We start from the raw sequence: 21,889 nt of genomic DNA on the forward strand, positions 1-21,889 counted from the left end.
TCCGCCCCCAAAAAGAGTCCGTGCCACGCTGGGGTCCGACTTTATTGGTGCCGGGGAAGGGTCGGGCGCGGCCCGTCCTCGCTCCCGCGCCGCCGGGTCCCTCCTCACCGGCGCTGGTTCAGCCCCGCCAGGTTCTTGATCTGCGGAGCAGAGGGAGAAGGGGGTTAGGGGCCGGGGCACCCGGGCACCCGCGCCCCCCGGGCTCCTGGCCGCAGCGGGTCCCGGCGCTGTTCCGGGAGAGCCCCGTGTGCCGCGGGGCCGAGCGGCACCGTTGGCGGCCAGCGGACAGGGGTGGATGCCAAAGGAGTGGAGCAGGGTGGCCCTACCCTGCCCCAGGCATCCCTCCCACCTGAACCTGCTCTCTGGGCTCGCAGGTGTCAGCTTGGTTTGACTTCTGCAGCCACGCAGACGCTGACAGTGAATTTAAGCTTTCGAGGCATTCAGCTCGCTCGTCCATTTTGCAAAGGCCTGGCAAGCTCAGCACACCTGTACCACAGCCCGCTCCATACACCTATACAGCACCCCGGGGTGCAAGAGGTTCCCATGGGTCATCCCCAACAGTGTAATGAGATGATTTTGCCCTAAAACCAGCTGGCTGCCAGGCACACACACCCCAGTAGCAGCCCAGTTCCTCCCATTGATCTGAGCAGCAGATCTGCTGCAGGGACAGACTCAGCATCTGGCAACGGGAGGGGTACAATCTGCAGGAGAGCAAGGTGCCGATGTCCAAGAGCACAGAGTTTCCTCTAGTGGAGCATCCTTTTGGCATATATGCAGGTGTGAAAGCTGAGAGAGGCTGAGAAACGCTAGAGATAAGAAACCATTCAACCACAGGGGAAAGGAGGTGGGAGAAATTCTTGAGAACTGCTTTGTACAGTAAAAATTATTTCTAAGTTATGCTCCAGCCTGTTTGTCTTGTACGGGGACAAGGAAACTATTTCTGATAACAAGGAAATCATTTTGCTGGGAAATGCAATGGGAGTTGTCCAAAAATAGAATCACAGGAGGCCCTGAAGCCCTTCAAAAATAATTCCTGGGTACACAAAGGTTTTTTATCCCAGAGGAAGTGCACCTCCCTCTGCATGGACACAAAGCAGTCCAGGATGCTACCAAGAAGCAAATGAATTATTGGAAGGCCGCTACTGTGGCTCAGGGACAGGTGCCACCTCCCAAGCATCCATGGGGGCATGGACCTTCTGTGAAGGTCTCCAGCGCAGAGGCTGCCAGAGGAAAAGATCCTGTGACAAGCGATGGAGAATAGTTGTGTTTATTCTGATCGCCTGTCTCTCATCCCTAAAGCTTACCCTGCAGCTTCAGACTTAATTTTTTATGATCTATTACAAGTTCTTTCACCACAAAACAGTGAACTAACTCCAAACTACCCAGAAAAATCATCTGTACATGTAGTTAAGTTATGAAAGACAATTCTTTTTCATGCTGCTCTCTAGATTTGGGGAGAAAAACATGCTGGCATTCAGCATGGAAGGGAACAAAACCAATTCTGCCCTTGCAGCACTGCTGGTTTCAGCATTACTTACAGTAACTGCAGCTCCCATCAGGCCCTGGACAAGTGCTTCTCCAGTTGACTGTACCTAGGAGACACAAGAACATTGACCTTTTGCTTTCTTCTGCAGTTACACTTGTGGCCACCCAAACACAGAGATGTAATGCCCAACAAATGTATTTGCTACAGAAGGGTGCTGACAGAAGCCAAGCACTGCAGACAAATGATAGCCAGAGATAAGAAACATGGAAGAGTTTTCCTGGGAATATACATCTCCTAACCATTGGGCCATCTGACAAAGTGAGCATCTACACATCATTTTTACTAGAAAATACATGTTTACTGCTGTTGAGCTGACAGCATTTATGCAATCACCTGCCAGTACAAGGTGGTCTCTCAGCAGATGTGTGGTCTGCATGACTGAAAAGCCAGGCCTGCCTGCACATGTATTTGGGGAGAAGAGGGACACTGCACGCATAACCTTGCCCGTAATGTTACCTGATGAGCTGCATTGCCCATGTTCATGGCATCAGCTACTCTGTTTTCCAGGAAGCGCCAAGTCTCCTCGAAGTCAGGGGATGAATCCTGCATCATCACCAGTTCAGTGGTGTTGTAGATGCCAGTGAGCACAGCCCGACGAGTGTACCAGTTAAACTGCAAGGGCATGAAATGAGAGGGAGAGAGAAAGGTGTGACCTGAATGCAGACCAAGAATGCAGCTCACGAAAGCAGACCAGAGAACGGCAAAGGAAAATAGCATACCGACTGCACATTCCTTCCCCACTTAAACTGTGTAACTCGTCTCTGTGATGCAGTGGGCCACCAGCCAACACTGACATCTGACAGCACAGCTGCTCCTGTGGTAGCAGACAGACGTCACAAGTATGGTGTCTAAAACTGCTGAACAAAATCCTCACCCCCTGCTTCTGGCTGCAAGCAGGCACCTGCAGCAGGCAGCAAGGAATTCTTCCTTGCCCAGCTAGCCTGTGTGCACTGCACAAGAGCTCATCTTTGCTTTACAGACTGCTAGCAGGCACTGCAAAACTCCAATTCCAGATCTGATTAAATGAGAAACAGCTACATCTAACACTGAACTTGAGCTTCAGTTGGCACCAGATGCAAGTATAAAGAAAGAGAACAGAGGATAGAACTGTGCAAGGCATCACACACAGATACAGAGATATACCTTTCCCAGAGCCTATCACTGAAATACCAGTACTGCTTGCTGAATCACTAAATGCATCAGTGCATTGCTGGCAGCAATGCTGTAGGATGCGTTACAACAATAGGTTACACAATGCAAAGATGCACAAATAACTCAAACTCTTCAGTTTTTCCAGTTGCACTTGAACCACTGGCAGACAAAACATACAAACGTTTTTAAAAACAAGTCTTCAATTTCATTTGCTGGTATTATCTAGAAAAAATTCTGGTTGTTCCATTCATGATTACAAAGCAAAAGAGAAATGAAAATACAGGCCTAGATTTTGAAACCAACAGTTGGATAGAAAGCTCTACTGTCTGCACCATGACCTGCAAGCTTTGATGAGGGAAGAAACATGAGGGATGTTGCCACTTGCAGCTGCATCTCTCAGGTGCCCAAGACCAAACTCTTTCTCTTGATTCCCCTCCTGCTCTGAAAAAGCCACCTGAAGGGGTCTCTGAGGCCTAGGCATACTCTGCCTAGCTGCTGGGGTTGTGAAAAGGGCTACACTGCGAGTGACATTAAACCCCTTTACTGTGAAAGAGGGAGTGGGCTCAGAATCACAGCTTCCCAAGAAAACTCGTAACCCATTGGAAGGCACAACAAAAGACAAACTTTAGAACCTCTCCTAATTCCTGTGTTGGTGAGGAGACATTAGGAACTGCTCAGTGCAGACACAGACTCTGACACGTCGATTTGACTTTCTTAACTCATAAGGGACTTGCAGTTCCTGATGCAATCACAGTCTTTCAGTTCTCTTCGGGTTTATTCCTTTAATTTTTCTGTCATCTTGTTTATTTTTCACTGCAGTAGCTTCTCTTTTATATACAGATAAAAGAAGCTTATTAAAGTAGTTTGTTAAAATGGTCCATTTAGCTCTTCCCATCTCTCCCTACACCTACATGAATTAAAGTAATTTATTAATTGCTTTAATTAAGGTTGTAATTTTGTTTTATTACCTGCCAGAAAGATGAAAGCTTTAATAAGCTACTGGTATTTTTAGGTCGGTTCTTTAAAGGTTTTCAAGTCTAATCTGTAAATGCTACTGCTGGGGAAGAGACAGCTGCTTTGACAGAGACAATGAACACCGGATCAACTTCTTAGTCTCAAAATCTCAACACTTTTCTCTGTCTTCCAAAAAAAAAAAAAAAAAAAAAAAAAGAGCGCTTAAAAGAGCCTAGGAAAATAGGTCCTTTTAATTTGCACTCATCCCATTGGCATTAATTTGCACTTAGTCCCATTGGCTCCTAAGTCCCTTTGGAAATTAGACTATAGTTTATAAAGACCCTTGGGTGCTTCTGAAATTATCTTCCTCATTCAACAAATGGGTCGTTTCAAGAGAGGCATGGCCCGACGCCTACTTCAACCCATCATTTTGCTCAAGTACAGAGGGGTGGAACCAGCCAGTCTGCAAAGCACAAAGACTTACGTCTGTGGACTGGTCTCCAGCATACTGCCATATATCATCAATCATGCTGGTGAGGAGGTTGAGGCTGGAAGGGATGTTATGTGGGAGCAACAAGATGCTCAGAGCCTGCAAAGGCAACACACAGATAAATGGGAGAGTTGAGGAGAGAAGGACATAGTATTACAGCAGCCCAGCAATGCTCTGCCCTATTATCTTTTCCCTGTTGCTGCTGACTTGCCTCCAACTCCTAGTGACAAGTCCTCCCAACTCTTTTCAGCTAGCACCACTCTTTCCAAGCAGCAGGATTTGTGGGGAACAGAGTGTGGCAGCCAAGCTCAGGCCTTGAGCTTGGCTGAGCCCAAAGCTCAGCTCAAACGCCACTGTGTTGTCTCTAACAAGCTGTCTCTCCAGGCATGGAAACAGCACAGGCTGAGCTGACTCACACTTGTGCTGTGCCCCTGTGGGCAGGGAGTCAAATCTCTCCTTTCTCTGAATTTGACTTTGAACTCAAAGTAGCTACGAAGGGCAGAACAGACAGCCATAATGGCCCTACTCGGATCCTGCAGCCTTTCAACATAATAACACAATGCCAGGAGAGTCACAAACCACCCACATCCTTTGCAAGACAAGTTATGCTAATTTAGAACAAAAACATGAATCCCATCTCTCTCTGCAAGGAGCGCTGGACTCAGCTGCCCAGAGGCCAGCAATGACTCTGTACAACAGAGGCTGACTGCGCAGCAATCTTTGCAGCCCAAGGTTGGGAACCCTTTGCTTCTTACTGTGGCCATGATTCAATTCCCTTCCTACCCTGGCAAGAATGGCTTGAGACTTAAATCTGAATTTTGAAGCATGGAGCTCTCTCTGTTCCCAGCTCTATCCTCAGGTTGTCGAAGGTTTGTCATTCGCCCACTGGGCAGGAGGTTTCCTGCAACAAAGCAGTAGTTGTGCATTTCCAGGTATCAGATGCAGCCAGAACAAGGCTGCAAGGAGACTGACTTGCAGTGACACTGCAAATAGGACTGAGGAGAGACACAGGTTATTCTCTGGGGATCCCACATGGGTGGAGTGAACAATGGGGAGGTTTGCCTTTCCAGAAATGCACAAAACAGTTGTTCTAAGGACATCTTTAACTGTCCCCTTCCAAGGTTGCTCTCCTCTTGAAGGCTACAAATCACTTGAAAAAGCAAGGGTTTCATTTACAACTTTGAACTACTCTGGTGGAGAGACTATGTTAAAGACCACAGGGTGTTTAAAATACACACACACACAAAAAAGAGACAATCTTCCTATTCATTTCATACCTGGGGCCATTTGTCAATATATGGAATCAGCATCCTCAGTCTGGCTTCCACAGCATCTCTCAGGAATTGATCTGTAGACTTCTTTCTGGGTAAACCCAAATATGAGGAACGTCCAAGTTAAACTCATTTCAGAACTTGAAAGATCAATCTCTTGCCTGCCTTGGCAACAGATATGCAAAGTATTATGTATCCTTCATGCCTCTGGTCCAAGTCTATCTGGGAAGGTGGTTTCATTTAGATAAATTACATTTTTTATTTGAAGTATCTGTGTCCCAGGTGGCCTCTCTGCCTATGCAGTCCCGAAAGTCTGCCAAGGAAGATGTCTTTTCATACCCAATACTCACTCTGCTTCACCCAACTGCACTTGTTTTTGTTCCTGCTCCAGCAGCTCTGTCAGCTTGGTGTTGCACTGAGATACAAAGTGCAGGATCAGTTCACCTCCATCACTGTGAAACATCCCTGCAGCAGCGGCAGAGAGACCCAGGGTCTGTAGGGAAGAAGGGAAAAGCACAGACCAGGTCATACGCTGCTAAGCAGGATCCAGCTAGGAAAAATCTTGTAATTGTTTCTTGAATGAAGTTATATGAATTTAAACAAAGCAATGCTGTGTTAAAAAGCGCTTCCTGTGCATGTTTTCCTCTCTTTAGGATCACTACTCTACATCGTGCCTTAGTTTAACTCTGTCAGGGTTATCCTGCAGTAGCCATGATGCATTCCTGCCCGGTACTATTTGCTGACTAGTGTGCATCACCCAAGAGTATGTGGGGGAAGCATGCAGGCCTGGCTGTCTTTGGACTTCAGCTCCATCCAGTTTTCAACTGGTTTGTTGCTTCTCTCCCCACATACCTTGGCTCCCTCTGCAATGGCTTCTGCAGTCCAGCCATGTTCAGGCACAAACTCCAGCGCTGCTGTGAGGATTCGGTGCTGCAGCTGCTCCTCGCTCTCATAGTCCTCAGACTCCTGGCCGCCCTGGCCAGTGTAACTATGAGAAGGTATTGTTACAGTGAGGGGAACATCACCATCAACCATCAGCAACCTGGACTCTGCCACCGCTGCTTGTAGGCACGCTTTGAGTTCTGCTTAGTATAAATCTCCTCCTGCTGTAAAATCCTTCCCTTTCCAGAAAAAGGATTCTTAATGAACCTTTGCCATGAGAGGAGAAGAGAAAAATAAGGGAGAGCTCAATCTAGGTGCCTACCTGGAGGCCAATCAGGCTTAGATTCCCCCTCTTTTACAAAAAAGCTAAACTATAAGCTTTTCCAACAGGGACTTTATAGCTATAGGCATAAGGACAACATATTGTCCATGCTTTGTGTAGATTTACACAAAAATCCAGAAGCCAAGGCTTGAGCTTTGCAGACCAGAGAGGTTCCTTCTTGAAAGCAAGTTGCATCCTATCTCCACAGCGGACAGTGGAATTTGCTCTGTGACAGCAAACCAACTCTCCGGCTGCTGCAGTCTGAGGCTCCGTTAACTCTGGATCACATTGTCTCCAAGTTTCAGGTGTGAGTTTCAGGAAAGCAAAGCCTTCCGATCCCAGTGTTGGTAGGACAGCACTAGAAATAGCTAGTGAGTTACCTGGGGCGAGGGCCCTGAGGTTCCTGTTCAGGCCGGTGATCGGTTGGATGTGAATTGAACTGCTGCTGAGAGGAAGATGCCAATGGCTCCTTCTGCTCATCAGAGACTCTCTTCAGCACAGCCGAGGCCTGGAGAGCACGCTGTGGTGGGTAGAGCTGGCACCTGACCACTGAAAGAGAAACCAAGAGAGTCAGATGTCTCCTTCCGACAACAGGAAGCTCAGAAAATTAAGGTGAAGACGACAGTTGTAAGAGCTGAAAAGGCACAGGAATTTGTAGAGACAGACTTTTTTTACATTTCCGACAAGCACCCCTCTCAGCTGAGCTCACATTTACTTGATGAAAATAAAGTGAAAATGTTTTGTGAGGAAAAGAACCATGCAGATGGCAAATATTGCAAATAGAAAGGAGCTTCCCAATCTCGTACTGGAAACCAGGCACACAAACATGCACTGACTCCCCTGCAGCACGTCCCCTCTCTTCAGTCCCTGATGAGGGAGAAGAGTTAAGACGAAGGCACCGACCCCTGAGCTCGGGGCAAGAGGTGAGCGATAGTCTGGAGAGCAAGCAGTCCTAACAGCTACAACACGCTGATCACGAGGTGTGTTTCTCAAATGACCCAAAGGCAACACAGCTTTCAATTACGGCTACTTTGTGAGAATTTCAAACTCATCCGCAGTGAGGTTTGGTGGGGTTTTTTTAATAAGCTTGGGTTGCGTGGCCCACACTTTAAAAAAGCCCGCCACCAAGCAGCCCCTGCCGAACCCAGCCCCTCCCTGGGTCCCCCCCACGCTGCGTGGGGCAGTCTCAGGGCCGGGGAGGTGTGAGGGGCTGGCCGGGCACCGGGCCCGCAGAAGGGGTCTCCTTCACCCAGGCGCCCCAAAGAGACCCTCAGGGCCAGGCTGCGCCCCTCCAGCCCCGCAGCCTGCCCGGGGCCCGCAGCCCCCGGCGCCCGAGCGGGCCTCAACCCGGCGCCACGGCCTGGGCCCAGGCGCGGAGCGGCCCCACGGCCCCGTGTCACCCCCTAGCGGCGGCCCGCCGCTGCCCTTCACCTCACCTTCCCCCGCCCCGCCAGGCCCCGCCCGCCGCGCGCGGGCACGGGCACGGGCACGGGCACGGGCACAGGCACGGACACGAGCACGCCCCCCAGCCGCGCCCCCCGCCTCTCACCCGCGCGGCCCCGCCACAGCCGCCAGCCCGCCCGCCGCAGGCCGCCCGCCGCCGCCGCCGCCATCTTGGAAGCGGGCAGAGGCCGATGACGCCACGAGGGCGGGACGCAGCGGTGACGGCGTCAGAGGGAGACGAGGCAAGCTGCGGCGCGGCGGTAGGGGGGCGCGGGGCCGGGCCGGGGGCGCCGGGGGCTCCGGGCCGGGTCGGGCGCGGGGGGCGCCTCCCGTGTTGGCCGTAACTCCCCTTTTTCCCCTTAAAAAAGGCTCTGCCGAGGCCTGGCCTGAGGCGGCCGCGGGGGGCGGGCCGGAGCGGGGAGCAGTCCCCTCAGATAGCGCTTCGCGCGTCTCGTTCCTAGCCCCTCCGCACCGCGCCCGGCTCGGCCGTCCCGAGGGCTGCTCCCTGCTGGGGGTGGGGGTGTCTAAGGCGTTCCCCTGCCCGCACCGCCGTGCCCGGCAGCCGGGGGTCGCGCTGGGCCGCGGGGGAGGCGCGGGCTGCTCGGGAGGCCCGGGCTCGAGGTCGTGATGTGCTTGTACGCGGCAGCTTTTTAATCTGTTGAAGCTGGAAAGCCCCGGTGTTGTCTATAGCCCCTTCTTTGCCCTGTTTTGGGCAGTCGCCTTCCTCGAGGACTGTTAAATGTGTGTGAAATTCAGACAGGGCTGGCCCAGCCCCAGCCCTTGGGCCTCCCCCCGGCGGGGCACCCGCCCGCGGTGGCTGAGCAAGCCCGGCCCTTGTGGCCTACAGCTGGAGACACTTCAAAGGAAGACGGCTGGTAAACAAAGCCTTTCATTTTCAATATATTCCACCTACCGCCGGAAAACGTAAGAGGGGGGGGGAAAAAATACCCTCCCAGTCGTTCCATCAGGAACGTGACTGCATGCTTTGATGGTAACTTAACTCCTACCCTTTACACTGACTGAAGGCAGATGTAATGTGTCCTTGAGGGCTACGGTAGCTTTCCACTTTTTTTACATTGCATCTGAAGGGGTCGATGTAGGCTGGTGTTGCTGTGATGTAGTTTGGGCTCTGATCTTGAGCCTGCTGTTCCAAGAGGAAGGTGTGACTTTGGATTTATTTTTTTCCGCATTAGCCTAGCAGCTTATTTATCTTTTGAGCTTTCTACCTGGGGAAGGTGACTTTTTAATGGGATTAATAATGTGTGTTTGGTAGTGTTGTTATCTGTTGCAGTTGCTTAGCTTGTGTTGCATATGCATGCAAGGCCAGCTGTGAGGTACTATAACCTACAGCATACATCCATGATCTTTCATGCTGTACCTGGTTGGCACTGTGGGCTGCGTTAGCAGGAATTCTTGCCAGAGTAGCTCAGACAAGGTGCAGGGTTGTCCAATTCTGAACTTGTTTGCAGTTTCCAGGAGAGAGGTGTCCATGGCCCATAGAGCCAGCGGAACAGTGGGTCAAAATCCACTCCATGCCTGACTGCAGGCAACTGAGTTAAATTAGGTACAGCATATCCATAAGCTGTGCTTTCGTGATGACGTGGTGGCAATAAGGCGTTACCCAGGATACCTGATGTAATGATTTCTGCTAAAGACCTTGCTTATAACAGGCTCTCCCGAAGCAAGTCTGTGGTTTGCAGCTAACTGAAGATACACTGGGCAACTAGCGTGCTTACTGGTGCTCTCTGTTGTCTGTGGTTGTATTAAACTAGAAAGAAAATAGGTTTGCATTGGGTGAGTAGAGTGAAAGAGGCTAGGTAGTTTCAGTAGCCAGTACTGCTATGAGTACAGGTGATGGTATGATACTATTGTGACACTTCTGTAGTGCAGATTTTCTTCAAAGTCTGTCAGGAATACAAGCTTTTATAAAACGTTAGTGCAGATGGGTTTCTCAAAACTGACTTCACTGTGCGTTCTGTTCCCCTCCTCGCTCTGTGTAATGGCTCGCCCAGCGCCACCAATGGTTAAGAGTTGAAAGATCCTCTCTGGAATGCTGGGAATGCCGAAGGTTACTTTTTTTTTCTTCTCATGTACTGTGGAAGCAAACTGCGATAGGTTGTGTCCTGAATAGGAGAGACAGGGCCGTGTTTAATGTTAAATAGTTGTCAGTAGTCTGGAAATCTACAAATCCTGTGTATGTGTCTATGCAAGTCTTTAAAAAAGAGACCAGGCAAGTTTTTTTGTTGGTTGGTTTTTAGGTTCTTTTTAAGCATGGCTTGCAGTCTCTCCCTGCAAAGCTAGTTGCTGAACTGAAGAGAAATTGAATTTTCCCTTAAGTGTAGCTATTTCTTAATGCCATGTTAATGCTTAACTTGTGGGAACTCTGTGGTGTCTGTCTCCAGAAAATAATCCCCATTTATTAAAACAAGTTGATGCTTTGCGATTCACAGTCCACAGAGGTTCATGCAGTGCTCGGTTCTTGCCCTTCTTCTTTGTGTCCCCCTGACCCATTTCTCTGTCTGCTGCTCTCAGGTTTGCTGCTGCTGTGGAAATGGGGGAGTATGGGGTCATGCCAGGCCAGCGCGTGGCCATCATCTGGGACAGCTCCTCACCAGTTGAAGCCCTGAAGGATTTGGTGGATAAAATTCAGACGCTGGTGGGAGCTGATAGTCGTGTCTCTGTGGAAAACATTAACCAGCTGTCTCAGTGTAAGAATGAGCTTAATTTTTCACTGTTTCATTTAAAGGGAAGAGGATGCTTCTGCTGTGTGAGCTGACATCTTCCCTCGTTTGTAAGTCGGCATTCAGAACAATAGCACCTACTGCTAGCTCTTGCCACGGGCAGTACAGCAGAGAATGTGATATACCCTGGTCATGCTTCCTATGGCTCGTGTCTCCAGTCAGTTCTTGCAGTTGTATGCAAGCATGAGAGATGAAGAGGGAGGTGGAACTGATGTAATGGGCAAAGCTGTTTATGTACATTTGTAAAAATTGTACCATCATCTTCTTTCTTTCTTTTCAGCGGCTCACAAGGAGTCCAGTTTTGACATGATTCTCTCTGGTGTGGTACCAGGCAGTACAGCACAGCACAGTGCGGAGGTACTGGCAGAAATAGCTCGGATACTTAAGCCAGGGGGGCGCGTCCTCCTGAAAGAACCTGTGGTTACAGAATCAGGTGAGAGAATCTGCATCAGCCTTACTTTCATGGCAACATAGCAACTCACAACTCTTGTGAGGATTAGGCCAAAGCGGAAAGGACAGGAACCCTGAATGATGCTCAGAGATTTTCATTCTCCTGACACACTAACCTGAATAGCAAGGTTTTCATCCTTTGTTTAAGCTGGCAGCCGTCAGATGTTTGCAGTCACTCTCTGTCTGTCAGAAATGCTGGATAGATAGTCTTGTTCTTAAACTACATTGTAAAGCTCAGTGGACACTGGTCTTCTCCTAGGGTGTGTAATGTTAAATGGTTGCAGATGTGTGTTTCTGAGGAGCTTCTAAAGTGATTTTAAAAATGGGCAACAAATGCTGAAAGAGCTTGCCCCAGAAGCCAGCAGAGAAATAGTTATCCAGAAAGGGTAGAAGTGTTTGGACTAAGTTTTAAGAGTAAAGCCAGAGCACCTGCCATGGGACAGCTGGAGGAGCACACAAGGAGGTGAACAGAAGATTGTTTTTCTGTCTTATACTTGACCTGCATTCAAGCCTTGCTGGCATAGGGTGGAAGTGGGAAATAATATGCCACCTGATAAGAAAAGAAGCATCTATGCTGACAGTGTTTCTATTGGCACACTCTACAGTGCTGAAAATAGTAGTGCAAGTGGCAGAAGAAACACCTTCTTCAGGCTGGGGAGGATTTGCCAACGTTTCAAAGCTGGCAGTGGCTTTGTGTTGCAAGTGGTACGTTAGGGGCAGTGGAGGAACACCTCTGGGACAGAACAGAGAGCATTGAAGTCTGGAGTAGATGACATTTCTTTTTTCCAAAGTCAGTCTGACAGGCTGGAATTTGGTGGACTTGGAATGAAGTGCAAGTGGGACTCATGAGAGAGGGTGAATGGATTCTGTTCAGCACAGTCCTGTGCCCAAGTGAATAAGCCTGTGATGAGTTTTTGATTGAACAGTGATTGTAATAGCTTTTGCCTATGAGAACAAGGCTCTTGAATGTTATGTTTCTGAATGTATTGTTCATTTAGGAGTCCGTGTTTTGAAAACTTCACGAGTTGTTCACTTTAATATGTAAAAATGTTTGGCGGGGGGTTTGTTGTTCGGGTTTTGGGGTGGGTTTTTTTCCCTGATTTTGATGGGTTGAGGAATGTTTTGTTGTAATATAGAACAGATCTGGAGGTAGAACGGCTTTGTGACCCTAGACTCTTGTTATAGTGAACAAGCTGCTTATGCATTTTCTGGTCTATTCCTGTTGTCAACTAGAAAGGGCCCAATTTTAAAGCAGAGGTTTGGCTTGAGTACTTCCTTCTGAAACTCTTGCACTTCCATGTTTTTCAGTGACCTCTATTCTTGTTCTTCCCTTCTCCTACTTCCTGGTTTTGTGTCTTCCAGGAAACAACAGCAGAATTAAGACAGCAACCAAATTCCTCACAGCTCTGACTCTCTCTGGGTTGGTGGAAGTGAAGGAGGTACGTATGTACTGACCACTTCCAGAAACTCCCTCATGCAGTTACCTTGAAATGTAGATGGTGATTCTGGTGATTGCTGGGTGACAAGGTGTTTAGCTACCCTAGTTAACTGTAAATGTGCATGGATACTGCCTGCCACAAACTTTCGTTACTGCAAGGGCAGTGTTTTTCTTCAGGATTGAAAATACTAATTGTCTGTGTTCACTGGAATGCTGGGCTGGGTGCTGAAATAAGAGGTTCTGTGTGAGGTTAACCTAAAATCTTGTGTTGCAGCTGCAAAAGGAAGTGTTGACCCCGGAGGAGGCCCAGTCTGTCCGAGAGCATTTGGATTACCAAGGCAATGACCTTCTCATCGTTCAGATAGAAGGCAGGAAGCCTAATTTCGAAGTGGGATCCTCGAGTCAGCTCAGACTTTCCTTTGCCAAAAAACTTGGTCCTTCAGGTAAGGAGTGGTGCGTGCTAGATGTCTGGATTGCCTGCCTCTCAGGTGACAAGCATCCCTTGGAATAGGGAGACAGTTCTGGGGTGGGGAGTGCCACAGTAAAAACCTGTGAACTGGGGCTTTCCACAGTTGTTTGAACTCTTATTTGATGGGAGTGGATGGGGCAAAGGCTGTAGTAATTACTATTTCTTCCTTTGTTTTGGCTCCAGGAAAACCCTCTGTGGACCCAGCCACTGCCAAGCTCTGGACACTATCTGCCAATGATATGAATGATGAAGAAATGGTATCTGGCTTTGTTTGTGAGGCTTTGCAGTTGTTCCTTCTCTCCTTTCCTATTCTAAATCGTTTCAGTCGTGCTTCTTGGGAAGCTTTACAACTTAAGAGGTAGAAAAGCATTCGTAGGGCAAAATATCTCATCTAGTAGGTGAGGTCTGGAGAGCCCAGAGGTGTAGTGAGGGCAGAGAGGAGGTATAAGGTAAGAGGGCACAGCTGTGGCACTTTAATGCTAGTGCTACAGAGGGCATCATGTCTTTGAACATAACGCAGCAACATCATTCTCTACTGACAGATCAGTTTCCTGCATGTTATCTTCCATGGTATGTTTTCAGGATCTTTTGGACTCTGATGAGCTGTTGGATTCAGAAGATTTGAAAAAGCCAGATCCATCATCCCTCAGAGCTCCATCCTGTAAAGAAATGGGCAAAAAGAAAGCCTGCAAGAACTGGTCAGTACTGCAATTAGCATAATGGTGAACCTTTCAACTGTAATATTAAACCCTAAGAGTTGGATGGATTTTAAAAAGATGGAAGGCAATTTGATGTTACAGAGCATAATTCTCTTGGTTCATGGCCTTTCTTATCTTTAACTACTTGAATATAAATCCAAATACTATGAGAATTAACTAGCCACGACAAAACTACAAATTACCACACTGATATGATCAAAAGGTGACTACACAGTTTATGCAGCCTTGACTAAAACCTTGTTTTCTCAGATTTCAAGGAGAAATAGCACACATAGCAAGTGCTGTAGAGTCCACTTCCCACTCAGTTTAAACTTGAGTGTGTTTCAACACTTGTTACACAAACCATGGTGTTGAAGAGCAAGGTGAAGAGCATGAATGACCCAGAGTGAGCTGTGTTATGTTGACAGAGTGAGGGCTGTTGCATGTGAGTAGGGCAGGAACAAGTAAGTGTTGGTGACTTACAGCCTTTAAGCAGAAAGGTGCAAGTGACTTTGTTTTCCTACAGCACATGTGGCCTGGCTGAAGAACTGGAACAGGAGAAGAAGAGCGCACAGCCCAAATCTGCCTGTGGAAATGTAAATGGTCATTTTTGTTTCTGTGCTGTGGTTTGCAGTGCATGATCTCTGTCTAAAAACTGTGTTCTCGAAGTGACTGCTTCCTGAGCTGGCTCGCTGCTTCCGAACACGGCTTGTGCAGAGCTTCAGCCTGGTGCCCTGTGCCCACGTGCTCCATACCAGTGTGCACTGTCTGTTCCAGCGCAAGTGCTGCCCCTGTAGAAGTCAGAGTGAACGGCGAACCTTTACTTCCCTGCTCGTGTGCTAACCAGCTATCTGTTCAGGGCAGATTACCTTAAGGGAGTCCAGGGGACCCCGCAGCGGTTGGGGGGCTGCCTCAGCCCAGCATGCGGTCATGTCTGGGCGTACTGGCTGGGATGGAAACTCACCTCTTCCATGTGAGCACAGGGCCCCTGCACAGCCCTGTTAACCATGCTGACCAGGCATGTTGAGAAAGGAAGCGGTTTCTGTGCTGATATGTGCTGGGGAGCTTGTCATCTCTTAAGCTGGAAAATCCCTGTGATGCGGGGAGAGAAGTGAAGGTTGCCCCTTATTACAGAAGGTGCTTCTGTTTCTCTTGCCAGTGCTATCTGGGGGATGCGTTCCGCTGTGCCAGCTGCCCTTACCTGGGGATGCCCGCCTTCAAGCCTGGGGAGAAGATTCTCCTGAAAGGGAACCAGCTGCATGATGCCTAACAAAGATCTCGATGTCCTGCGAAGGACTCCTCTGCTTTTCCATCAGTGTGAGGTTCTTCCTGCAGTCTTCCTCATCCTCTCAAATTCATGCTCTCCGGCCAATACTCCTGTGGGGAGGGACACTGTGGGCACTGACACTGCTGTGAGCTCATCACTTGTAATCAGCCTTGAGCTACCTGATAATCTTTGGTAACAGGTGGTGGTCTTGTATGTATCAGACTTCATGTTATGCCTTGTTTTAGCTGGCTTGACTTGATACTGCTGGGACGCTGGCTGTCACAGCACGTCACACCAGCAGAGGGAAGTAGAATCAAGTGTCAAGTTGACCTTGTGTGTCTGTGACAGGACCCATACTTCCCCGTGCCCGTTTCTCTAATTTGCCCTAATGAGCTGGCAGCTCCGGCTGAGCTCTGAGGGTGACGCTGGGCTCCTGCTCTCTTTGAAATTTGAACCTGCAGTTCCTTACCACATGATAGGTGGCTTGGCGACTCCTGTTGAAAGTCAGGAGTAGTGGGTACACTTAGCAGTATGTACTCTTAGCAGCATATGTGAACTCCTTGGTAAAGTCTGGCAGGCATGATGAATCTCCACGTGTTTTGGGAGCCTGCCCGCGATATCCCCTGCCCCCACCTATTTCTATCAAAATGACAAAAGATTCAGTCCCGCTAAGAAAACCCCTGCCCTTAAGGCAGGGAGCAGATTAAGCAAGATCTGTCTTGTCCTCCCCCACATTTCTGTCCGACATTAACTGATAACACAAGGGCAATCTGAGGCTGGTTGCCATGTGAGTCTTGTCTAATAAGTAAGAACATAGCAATAATGTAATTTCTAAATGATCTGTGATCACTGTCTGCTCCTGCTCCACAAGACTGACTACTCTTTATTTATTTGCATAATTACTGCTAGTGAAGCAGGTGCGGGATGAGAGAGCTGTTCATGTTCTGTGCCAGGCTTGCTTCTCACCCAGGGAGGGAGAGCAGGAAAACCCAAAGCCAGTGTCTCAGAGGGGATTGCTTTGTTTGGAGCTCTTGCTCTGCAGGATGTGACTGCTTGTTGTTGTGCTACCTGAGTTACACACTGAACTTGGAGAGGGAGCTGGGATGAAAGTGCTGTTCTTGAAATAAAAGTGACCAATAGTAAAGTGTTTAAGACTGGTATTAGTGGTGTTAGAAGTGTGTCTCTCCTCTTACTCAGCCTCGCAGTGACTTATGGAACTATTTAAATGTTGGGTTGTATCTTGGAGTTCTGCATAAATTGTGCTGTTGAAAACATGGCTTGAATACGTGATGCCCATTGGCAAGTACCGAATCAAGCTGCCTAGATAAACTTTTTTTTACTCAGTCTAGATTTCAGAAAGAGAATTTCCCCTGGTTAAGTAAGCAGAAGGCAGCCTGCAGGGAGAGGAGGAAAGGAGTCCTTGAGATGTGCAAAGCACCCTGTGTGGATCAAGGGGCAGGTGCTGCCATGTGAGCTGCTTAATACTCTCTGCTTACCTGGGAGCCAGAGGGGAATACAAGGGACTGCTGGCAACAGAGACCTCCGAGAGCTTGTATGTAGAGGGGTAGCTGCCCTCCAGTGAGAGCACAGCTTTAGACCCCTTCCTTGCCCCCCTCCCGAGTCCCTGCCCCTCATCAGCAAGAACAACTCCCAAGGAGATGCAAATCTTAGGGTAAACCTCCTGTCCAACAGACCTGTTGGCTCTCCTGTCTTGTGATCTAAAGAAATGGGTAAAAACCTCTGCACACCTGTGACCTTTTGGGGTTTAATTGCCTTTTTTCAGCCTCACTGGTAGCGAAAGATCAGATCTCTGCACATCTCCGTGTGAAAGCTCCCGTGGGGTGTGCGGGGCTGACCTGTGCGCTTGCATCTCTAACGGGGGTGCTGAGAGCAGAAAGGACAAGCAATCACACCGCTCCGCACACAGAGCAAGCCATGCATGTGCTGGAACGGGGCTTCTGGGTGCCTGCTGCCTTTAGGCCAGACCCCTGAGTACTGGACCTGGCCATCGTCTGCCTTCCATCATTCTGGTTGTGGACTTGCCCCTTGGTCTGCTACCATGCACTTTTTTTTGTAAGATCTTTTACTTTTTGTGCGATGTGTCATTCAGGTGGTTTTATTGCTTTTGGGGGATTGCATCATCCTCTGCAACGGATGAGATCTGGGGCTGCAACGTCTAGATAAGAGGGCCAAGGGTGTGGGACTTGGTGCAGGACTATAGACAGGAATTTGGTGAGCTCACCAAATTCCTATTTCCACTTCTGCAGCACAAAGATGGGTGGGGGAGGAGGGGAAGTTTCCAGCTGCAGAGGCACAGAAGGCTGTCCTAGGTGAGGAATGCGGGTCCTGAGCGCAAGTGGCTGTAAGCAGGAGTTGCAGGAGACTGGGAGAGGCCCTTGAGCAGGGGGGTGGCTGCGCGCCTCCTACCCTGTTTGTCTGGACAGGCTGTTCCCTGCCACCAGCCATGCCCAAGGGTTTTTTTGCCAGTTTTCCTGCTCCAGTGCCTCCCTCCAGCAGTTGCACCTACTCGGGATCACCTGGCCCTCATCCCACCAGCTCTGTGGACACTAGCATGCAGCAAAGTCCAGCGCCCTCAGCTTCTCCCAGCACCACTGGAGCCTGTCCTCGTGAGTGTCATCGTGGGGACATAAAAATAGTCTCATTTACAAAAAGGGGGGATTAAAATAATCGGGAAGTCTCCTCCAACCCTCCCCAGCAACAAAACCCAGTGAATTGCCCCAATTTCCCAGGGAGCCGTGAGATGCAGCCCTTTGTGCTGCAGGCCAAGTGCCTGGCCAGGCACTGTGTCATGGAGCTGGACGTCTGTTCCTTGTGTTCCTCTTGCCAGATGAGATCAGCAGGACTTTTCTCCCTTCTCTTCCTGCCTCTCAGCTTCCTTTGAATGTCCCTTTTTACCCTGGAGCCTGTTCAGGAGATGATTTACGGAGCCATTCAGGGAGAAACACCCCAGTGCATCTACCTCTGCTTCCGTGTTCGCACCATGGGATGTCCCCTTGTGTGGCTTTGATTTGGGGAGGCACAGAGAGCCATGGAGTTCAGTTCTGGCTCCATGTGCACGCCTAGCTTTCCTCCCCTTGGATTAGAGCAGCTGCTTTTCCTCCTGCTGGGAAAAGCATGGCCGCATTGCTGGCCTTCAGAGGCCCATTGGTGCAAAGACCAGGAAGCTATTTCTTTGCATCTTTGCAGCTTGCTTTGCATGTGCTACTTTGCTCTTAAATAAATGCGATGCCTGCTGGTAACCTTCTTTGCTGGAGAAATTTGGTCTCCTGGATGAGATGTGCTGCAAGACAGGGAGGCACGTATGCCCTCTGCAGAGCAGGGAATAAACCTCTCCTTGTACCTGGCCCAGATGACTGAGAGTTTCAGGGGTGTTAAAGTCCAATGAACTTACCAGCAAAATTATGATTAATCACCCAACAAACTAACTGCTCTTTTTTCCCACAGCAAAGTGAGGTCAGTGCTTTCCTTGGCCTGAGCCATTTTCCTCCCCCAATGTCTTCTGCTTTTTCTGACTCTTCAGTGTCTCCTCTCCTCCTCTTTCTCCACTCCACTTCCTTCCACCTCTCTCGGTTCTTTCTCTAATTCTCTTCTGTTTTCTCTCATCTCTTCAATGCTGGCCTCTCCTTTTTTCACACCGTCCAGTTACACTGCAGCCCTCCCCACTGCCACCCTCACCCATCCCCATCCTTTTCCCTTTCCTTCTCTTCTGCTCCTTGGCTTGTTTCTTCTTTTTCCTTTTGCTCTTTCTGGGTTTTCCCATTATAACCCAGGTCATGTCCCTGTTCTTTCCCTCATGGATTCCTGCTGCTCTTCTAGTGGGCAGGGTGCATTGTGGAGGCCAAGCCTCTCCTGTGTGCTCTAGCTGGGCTGCAGCTTTGCCCAGTACCTCGTGTCCTGCCGAGCCCTTTCTGGGGGAGGTCCAGCTGAGGGCCATGTAGGAATGGGGCCGGCAATGGCTGTGGCACTGAGGCCTTGTCTGCCAGCACGCAAAAGCACCATCACAGTGGACCTGAGGCTTGGGGACCACACTAGGCAGCAGCTCACAGGGAGCTGCAGAGACCTCCCTGGCTGCACCTGCTGGTACCCCTCTTCTCCAGGTTGGGTAGTTCCTCCATGGCCTCCCCAGGTGCCTGCTGCTATGATTCTGCCCTAAAAAAAATATGTAATTGACTAGGAGAAGCAGCACTTTTACTTCTGATTCGCTCTCTGAGCCAGGCTTCCTCCATGCAGCAAGCAGGGCTTGCAGGCCAGCGAGGGCACGCTCCGTGTTCCTGGCACAGAAACCCATCATGGACATCTTGCCCATCTGCTGTGAGCACACATGGGGACGACAGGGACTTCCATCCTTACCGAGGTGACACAAACATGTTTGGGACAATGAGGGCATTGGGTTGATTATTGCTTTATTTCTTGGTTAACCATTGTGATAGCATCTCTGTGAGAACTGAAATTCTGACGCTCAGCTCTGGCCACAGCCACTTCACCTTTCTAAAAATAGCTGATGCACAAGGGTGCTGCCCCCACCCTTCCTGCCTGCACTTGCAAAAGGCCCCGAGATCTTGAGAGACTGTCTCAGCGAGTTCCTTAAGCAGCCATGGCTGCATTTCTTCACCTCTTGCTCACTCGTATAACTGCTCTGAGGCTACCCCACAGCTTCTTTCCTGGTTCCTTGTTAAAAATGCTGTCCCAGATCTGATCCCCACTAACCCTGAGCGTAAGGGGGGATGCAGAAGCAGCACTATGAATGCCTCAGCTTTCTCCACCTCAGTTGGTTAACAACTCTTCCTTGGTGAAGCAATGGGCCAGACTTTTCCTTCCTCTTCTTTTTTAAGGCAGTTAAACAAATGCAGAGCCTTTCACAGCCCTTGTTAGTCTTAAATCATTCTGTACCTTAGCTTTCTGATTTTGCCTCTGCAATTTAGTGATGAAGTCATTCAGTTTGTGTCCTTTGCGTTTTTCCTTTCCTCATGGCCTTCTTTTTTGACCAGTATGATGCTGAAGAACAACTCTGCAGCTGTATTTACCCCCTTTGAAACTTCCCCTCTTGCCTCTGCAAAGGATAACCAGCTGCCAAGGCTTTTAATACAGGTTTCAGGCGTTCTGCTCAGCTCTTCCTGGAGTCACAAGCTGTCCCTTTTAGTGGAAGTCAGCTCTTTTTAAACCCTTTTCTCCTTAAAAAAACAACATTGGTCATTTCATGCTGTAGAAACATGAGAAGGGCTGTGCTGGGCCACCCCAAGGGCCACCCAGCCTGGCTATATAGAACCACAGGATCATTCAGGTTGGAAAAGACCCTCAAGACCATAGAGTCCACCCGCTAACCCAGTGCTGCCAAGGCCACCACTAGCCCACGGCCCCAGGCACCCTGTCCAGGCATGGTTTAAACACCCGCAGGGCTGGTGGCCCCACCGCCTCCCTGGGCAGCCTGTGCCAGTGCTTCAACACCTCTTCCCTCCCAGGGAAGAAACGTTTCCCGATACCCAACCTAACCCTCCCCTGGCGCAGCCTGAGGCCGTTCCCTCTTGTCCCGTCACTTGTTACCTGGGAGCAGAGACCGACCCCCCTGCCTACAGCCCCTGGCAGGCAGCTGGAGGGAGTGAGAAGGATCCCCCTGAGCCCCCTGCTCTCCAGGCTGAACCCCCCCAGCTCCCTCCGCCACTCCTGGTAGGACTTGTGCCCCAGCCCCTTCCCCAGCTCCGTTGCCCATCTCTGGACGCACTCCAGCTCCTCTATGTCCCTCTTATAGCAAGGGGCCCAAAACATCCCACAGGATTTGAGGTGCAGCTCCACCAGGGCTGAGTACAAGGGCATGATCACAGCCCCGGTCCTGCTGGCCACGCTGTTTCAGATACAAGCCAGGACGCTGCTGGCCATCTGGGTACACCAGTGTCTCACGTTCAGCTGGCTGCCAACCAAAAGGTGCCCAGCAGACACCCCCGCTGATCCCCTGTTGGACTTCTGCCCCAACCCAGCCTCCCTGGCTGCCCCGGTGCCATGCCAGGAGGGTGCAGGGTGGCCACCTCATGTCCCACCCAAGAGCAAGTGATGGCTCTCCTTGCCACGAGGATGGGGCAGGAGCTGTAGCTGAGCGGTGTTTGCTCTTAACCAAATCCTGTGGACCTCCAGGTGCATAGGTTGGAAACAGCCCCCAAGGAGTGATGGGCAGGGAGGTGCTCTGGAGTTCCTCCACCTTGCTTCCTTTCTGCAGCCAGGAGATCTGACACATCCTCAAACCCCAGTTCCTCCCCCAGCTCCTTCAGGAGCTGCTGCCAAGGTTTTGGCTGCATTTTGTACCCACCCATTTAACTTAGGCCTCCCCCTTTCCAAGCTGGGGCACCCTTAGGGACCCTCCTCCTCCTCTGTGATGGCAGGTAACCAGGAGGAGGCTGGTGAGGATGTCCTTGCAGGTTGGTGGAGTCTGGCTCTACTCTGCATCCCTGGGCAGCATCCCCCAGCAGCCTTGATGCTTCTGTGAGCCTCCCTGGTTCAACACTGACCCCTCTTCCACTGGTTGCTCCCCCTAAGTAGTTGGAATTTTTTCCCCGATTTTTCACTTTCTGTAGCCCTTGCCCCTGTCTTCCCAGCCACACATGACCAGAGCTCTACCACCACTGCTTTGGGGATGTCTCCCATGGTTGCTGCTCTGAAACTGGACTGAGTGGGGAAACCAGAGTCTCCAGGACCTGGTGACTATTCCTGCCGGACTTCAGCTGGGTTCCCATCAGCAGTACAGAACTGGAAACAA

At 50.0% G+C, this 21,889-nt stretch overlaps 2 protein-coding genes across 6 annotated transcripts; one reads left to right on the forward strand and one right to left on the reverse strand.

Moving 5' to 3' along the window:
• Nucleotides 1-24: 24 nt before the first annotated feature.
• COQ9 (coenzyme Q9) lies at nucleotides 25-8,251 on the reverse strand. The gene is made up of 9 exons (XM_037408877.1): nucleotides 8,167-8,251; nucleotides 6,998-7,166; nucleotides 6,266-6,401; nucleotides 5,764-5,906; nucleotides 5,420-5,504; nucleotides 4,137-4,241; nucleotides 2,003-2,158; nucleotides 1,539-1,592; nucleotides 25-140 (listed from the first exon to the last, which is right to left on the reverse strand). The coding sequence occupies exons 1-9, from the start codon at nucleotides 8,228-8,230 to the stop codon at nucleotides 105-107; spliced, it is 948 nt and encodes a 315-aa protein (XP_037264774.1). The 5' UTR covers nucleotides 8,231-8,251; the 3' UTR covers nucleotides 25-104.
• Nucleotides 8,220-16,283, forward strand: CIAPIN1 (cytokine induced apoptosis inhibitor 1). 5 transcript variants are annotated; one of them, XM_037408870.1, is made up of 9 exons: nucleotides 8,220-8,302; nucleotides 10,593-10,768; nucleotides 11,082-11,234; nucleotides 12,614-12,690; nucleotides 12,964-13,132; nucleotides 13,342-13,415; nucleotides 13,741-13,856; nucleotides 14,383-14,452; nucleotides 15,016-16,283. In XM_037408870.1, exons 2-9 carry the CDS (start codon nucleotides 10,612-10,614, stop codon nucleotides 15,124-15,126), a joined length of 927 nt encoding a protein of 308 aa, XP_037264767.1. In that variant the 5' UTR covers nucleotides 8,220-8,302; nucleotides 10,593-10,611; the 3' UTR covers nucleotides 15,127-16,283. The 5 variants fall into 5 exon arrangements, with proteins under 5 accessions (XP_037264767.1, XP_037264766.1, XP_037264765.1 ...); XM_037408869.1 differs by having other exon boundaries at nucleotides 8,241-8,320; XM_037408868.1 differs by lacking the exon at nucleotides 8,220-8,302 and adding an exon at nucleotides 8,304-8,322 and having other exon boundaries at nucleotides 10,587-10,768.
• The last annotated feature ends 5,606 nt before the right edge of the window (nucleotides 16,284-21,889 follow it).

Source organism: Falco rusticolus, chromosome 15, assembly GCF_015220075.1.
Source record: "Falco rusticolus isolate bFalRus1 chromosome 15, bFalRus1.pri, whole genome shotgun sequence".
Taxonomy (NCBI): Eukaryota; Metazoa; Chordata; class Aves; order Falconiformes; family Falconidae; genus Falco; species Falco rusticolus.

Coding starts and splice junctions, on each gene's coding strand:
- COQ9 (XM_037408877.1), bottom strand. CDS start 8,230: ATGGCGGCGGCGGCGGCGGGCGGCCTGCGGCGGGCGGGCTGGCGGCTG. Junction 5,505..5,763: donor GTGCAGTTGGGTGAAGCAGA/GTGAGTATTGGG, acceptor GGGTTTACCCAG/AAAGAAGTCTACAGATCAAT. Junction 141..1,538: donor TGATGGGAGCTGCAGTTACT/GTAAGTAATGCT, acceptor TCTGCTCCGCAG/ATCAAGAACCTGGCGGGGCT.
- CIAPIN1 (XM_037408870.1), top strand. CDS start 10,612: ATGGGGGAGTATGGGGTCATGCCAGGCCAGCGCGTGGCCATCATCTGG. Junction 13,857..14,382: donor AAGAAAGCCTGCAAGAACTG/GTCAGTACTGCA, acceptor GTTTTCCTACAG/CACATGTGGCCTGGCTGAAG. Junction 14,453..15,015: donor CCAAATCTGCCTGTGGAAAT/GTAAATGGTCAT, acceptor TTCTCTTGCCAG/TGCTATCTGGGGGATGCGTT.